The sequence below is a fragment of the Lucilia sericata genome, unplaced genomic scaffold (genome assembly GCF_015586225.1).
Source record: "Lucilia sericata isolate MDLA Ls3-8-SP2 unplaced genomic scaffold, ASM1558622v1 Contig000175F_arrow, whole genome shotgun sequence".
In the NCBI taxonomy this organism is placed as follows: Eukaryota; Metazoa; Arthropoda; class Insecta; order Diptera; family Calliphoridae; genus Lucilia; species Lucilia sericata.
In genome coordinates, this window is record NW_023994203.1 from 340,803 (window position 1) to 346,178 (window position 5,376).

Here is a 5,376-nt window from a genome sequence, read left to right on the forward strand (position 1 = left end):
GAAGGTGTTAAAACAAATATCAAATTTCAGAAATTCCCTTAATAATTTACAAAATCTTGTTTAGGTCTTGTTTTTGAACTTAATTATGAAAAAAAAAATACAACAACAAAATGCAAGTGCTTCTGTACCTTCGTTTGACACAAACAAAAACCTTAAACATTAATAACAAGAAAAAATTATTCATAAACTTTTATAAAAATAAAAAAATAAAAACAAAACTAAAATATCTACAGTGTGAAAATCAAACAATCGAACAATTTTTAATGGTGCTTAATGAAATGACCATGTCACCCATATGTTTGGAAATTAGTATAAAGATGCCAGCATGTTGGGTTGAAGAGTCACAATCAATTCAACACTCACTCAATCAATACGGATTAACCTGCTAAACACACGTGAAAATGCGTACTTTTGTGGTAAGTTTTCATCAAATAAAATAAAAAATATATAAATACACAACCACAACGAGCATCGAAAGGAATTTAAGAGGATTAATTAAATTTATTTGTTTTCATCTATTTAGGTTTTATGTTTAGTTGCAGTAGCTGCTGCCCAATACGATTACTCACCCCAAAGCGGTAATGTTGGTGGTGGTGTAGGTGCTGGCGATTATAACGGAGGTGTAGGTAGCGCTGGCAATGGCGGTATTGGCGGTGGTGCTGGTCATGATGACTACTCCGGCCCAGTTGGTAACAACGAATTCGATAAGGAATTCTTTACTTTCTCTGCTCCCGAAGGTGAATTCGATGATGGCAATGCTGCTGATAAAATCGCTGGTGCTTTAAAAAAGAATTTACGTGTTGTCTTCATTAAGGGACCCGAAAACACTGGTCTTGAAAATGCCGCCCTCCAATTGGCCAAATCTGCTGCCGATGAACGTACTGCCATCTATGTCCTCAACAAACAAGCCGATATCGGTGATTTGGCCAACAAGTTGAACGCCTTGAACAAGAACAACAAAAACAAACCCGAAGTTCACTTTGTCAAATACCGCACCCCTGCTGATGCTGAAAATGCCCAACGCACCATCCAATCCCAATACGATTCATTACCTGGCCCTAGCTCCAACTCTAATGGTGGTGCTGCTCCCGTTTTGGATTTCGCCTCAAAGGCTCCAGCTGGTCAATCTAGCAGTGGTAATGCTGCTGGTCCTAGCAACGCTTACATTCCTCCACAATCGGCGTATTTGCCCCCTGGCAGACGTTTCTAAACTGATTGTTATTAGTTGTTGATTTGTTATTTAGTTTAAGTTTGTTAGTTTTTCTTTGTTATCATTTTTAGAAATCATTAAAATAAAAATTAATGTAAATAATTTGTAAAAAAAAAAATATGTATGTCTTTTAGAAGAATCACTCACATCAAATCGGCACAGAATCATTTTATGAGTCGATTAAGCCATGCCCGTCCGTCTGTACATGTAAACCTTGTAATCAAACTACAGGTCGCAATTTTGAAGATAACTGAATGAAATTTGGTACACACATTACTTTTTATCCAAGGACAAAAGCTATTGATTTCGGTTGATATCGGTTCATTGTTACACCTAGCCCCCATTTAACCGGACCCCCTAAATTGTGATTTGGAGCTCATAATTATGCAAAATATACTAATATCCTTACAAAAATAGGCACAACTACGTTTTATACAAGCATAAATGTTATCGCAAAATTTCGTAATGAGCGGCCCCTATTTAAACCTAGCCCCCTTGCAAAATTACCTTTTGAAAATGCTTGAATGCTTGCTGTTAAGTGGTTTTTCATTATATGTAGTAAATTTGTTAACTATATATGGCCCTTTGGGCTCAGTTATAATTGTATAATAACAAATTAAATAAATAAAAAAAAAAAAAAGAACGTTCTTAAACGCGTGTATTTCAACCAAATTTTTTAGGATCGTTTCATAATTGAACCCAGCTGCAATATATACCCCCATCAGAAAATAATTTTTTCATCAAAAATATATCGAAATTTGGAAAACTTAAACATAAATGCTTAATTATTAAAAATAATATACATTTTAGATATACTCATAACTGGTGTAGTGTATCATATAGTCGGCCATACTATACTTTTTCTATGTTCTTTAATATAAAGTCAAAACACATGATTATTCAACATACATAGTTCTCATGGAATGATATTCTTTTATAGAGAACTTTTGAAAAAGAATCTGTCTTCAAATGGAACCTTTAATTTTCTTTAGTACGAAACCGAAACACAAGAAACACGTCCTTTTTCGTTCATCAAATGGTAATTTTTGAATTTTCTATAATTTTAAACATTGAAATATAAACATTAAAAAATTCTAATAAAATAAAATTGTATTTAAAAATAATCAAAGTAATCTAAATTTTGTATTTAGTTTTGATTAGTGGATTTGGAATTTGGGATTCTGATGGGTGAGAGACAGCAGATATCAAATAATCATACTGAATGTTTGTGATAGTTAGTGTAACATCTCCATATATATATCAAATGACTCAGAATCACTTTCATCTGCGACCGGAAACCGAAGTTGTTTTCCCTAAACAATTTCAAAGTTTTAATAACTAAATTTATTCGTATAAGAATTTAATTTTATACTTTTATATTGATAGAGGATTTTTTCGTGTAATCTTCAACTTCAGTAAATAATAATAAGATGTAGTTTATTACAGAAATGGCTCGGGACCTTTCAAACAGAGTAAATGCCGGTTTCTATAAATGCGAAAATACATTTTCATTCTTACACATATAATTATTGTTTCTATATTGTGAAACAGGCAGTAAGTTGTTCAATAGCTATTCACTTTCTGGTGAATTATTGAAAATCCCTTAATTCCGAAAATAAATTGAACTTGACATAAATCATCGATACGAGAATATTATATTTCATAAATGAATACTATTTTCAGGTTTGCAATAGACTAAAACCTAATATGTTTTTCAAACTAATACTTTCATTTCATGCAAACTAGTATTGAAATAATTTCAAAATAAAGAAACAAGTTTTTGGATACGATTTTAAATAGATAATTATTTTTGCATGCATTTACCATGTTGGCGAATGAGTAATATACATCAAGTACAACAAGTATACTCACACGTTAGTTATTGTGTGCAAAAAGCAAATATCGTTCAATTTCTACAAGATATTGTGTAATGTTACAGAAATTAAAGAATATTTATAAAAATGTTGCTATGAATTTAATTAAAAATATATTTTTAATAATTTCAAATATTTTTTTTTTATTTATTATAAAATAGTACACTAAAATAATTTAAATATAGACATCACATACATATGTATGTGTATATAAATTCAACTGTAAATTAGTAGAACTTTAAACAAAGTAATTTAATCCTGATTGATATGCATTAATGTCACTTTAAATTTCCGGTAATCACCCATTACCATCAATAAAATTTCAATTTTATAATTTAATTTAAAAAAAAAAGAGAATTAAAAATCAAAGCCACTGTTATAAGACTTTTTAGCTCAGTTTTTATTAAAAGCTCATAAAATACGGCTAATTTATAAAAAAATAAAAATCTATAAAATATTAACAAACATAAAAGAAACCGACACAATCATAAAAATTTCGATTATAATGGGACACACACAAAGGCAATAATTATTTGACACTATGGCTCCATAACAAATACAAACGTATAAACGAAACTCACATTTATGTCTCTAACTTTGTACATATGTATGTATAAGTTTATTTTATTAATTAAACGACTTAAAATATTTTCATTTAAACTATACAATTAAATATTCCATTTTAGTCATAAAATTTGTTCTGAAAAACCAGAAGTTTTGTTTAAGATTCATTAAAGATTAGTTCGTTAAATATTTATTCAAGAATTAGCAATTCCCATGTCTGCAGAGTATTTTATTTATAAAATTAGTGCAAAATATCATGGTGGTTATTTTGAACATAAAAACTATAAATTTAATTTGGAGGAATTTTCGATCATAAAATCATTAATAGGAGTCGTTAAATAACTGTGACATTTTAGTTTTGTTATTTTTTTTTTATTTTAATATATTTTATAGTGTATATAAATATTTTTAAATAAAAATGCAAATAAAAATTAAGAAATTTTATAGTTTGTCATTAAATAAGTGTCAAATTATATACTAAAAACCATATAATGACAGTAATTATGTTCAGATAAAGGAAACGACCTAAATATTGAGACCACAATGGTGTTGACATAAAAAATATGTTCAAGCACCAAATTATTTAAATTAAGAAATTAAAAAATAATTTCAAAATCAAGATAATAACGATATATTCATACAGAGAGTACTATATGTGGAAAATTTGCATTTTTCCAAAATATGGACTTAAAATGAGGTGTCATATGACAATGTTTTTTTGAAGTGTTTTAATTTTTTACACTAAGTGACATATTTTCCTATCTAATCTGTAATTTTTAAATAAAAAATTTTGATAAATTTTAAATGAAAATTTGATATCGTACGTGACATATCTTAGGTGACATAAATATTTTTCTCATACAATATTTATACCCTTCACAACTATAGTGGGGAGAGTATTTATTATACGTGTGTGCTGATGTTTGTAACCCATAAAAATATTCTCACTTTCCGAGTCGATTAAGACATGTCCGTCCGTCCGTCTGTCTGTCCGGCTGGCTGTTCATGTAAACATTGTGCGCAAGCTACAGGCCACAATATATTTTAATCAAATTTGGATTATACGTGTTTTTGACACAAATGGTTGAAATCGGTCCATTATTTGACATAGCCCCTATACAACCTGACCTCATAACTACTTCAAATATACTATTATATCTATTTAGAATTTAAAATTTAAAAATATGTACAATGTTCTTGTGCTTGCTGTCAATGCTGCCATTTCCAAATAAGCTCGTACTGACACCCACACTATTTAGACAGCTTCATTTGGTCACTTTTGATAAAATCATTAAGCTAATTAGCAAAAACAGTTAAGATTATTTAATTATCACTTAAACAACTTAGTTTGAAAATTATAATATTTAACTTAATTGATTAATTTGCATCGAATTAGAATATATCACTAATACAAACTAGATCATCTAGACTAATACTTGAGCGAGCGCCTCTCAATATTATATACTATAAAACAAGTTGAATTAAAAACTTAAACAAAGTGTATAAATTTATTTAAATAAAAAAAGAGAATAACTAATAACTTGAGGGTAGAGGTTAAAGACCATATACAACAAAGAAACTTTGTAGTAGTTAAAAAATGATGTTGTTATTTTTATTTGAAGCAAACAAATTATTGCTCTTTCAGTGTGCTGACAACTGAAATTGAGACAAATACAGCAAACTTGGCCAAAAACACAATGTGATACACATTAAAATATTTAATATTGT

The 5,376-nt window shown here is 28.9% G+C and overlaps 1 protein-coding gene across 1 annotated transcript; it reads left to right on the forward strand.

The window, feature by feature from the left end:
- The first annotated feature begins 304 nt into the window (after positions 1-304).
- LOC119601574 lies at positions 305-1,315 on the forward strand. The gene is made up of 2 exons (XM_037952588.1): positions 305-416; positions 524-1,315. The coding sequence occupies exons 1-2, from the start codon at positions 402-404 to the stop codon at positions 1,208-1,210; spliced, it is 702 nt and encodes a 233-aa protein (XP_037808516.1). The 5' UTR covers positions 305-401; the 3' UTR covers positions 1,211-1,315.
- Positions 1,316-5,376: the final 4,061 nt, after the last annotated feature.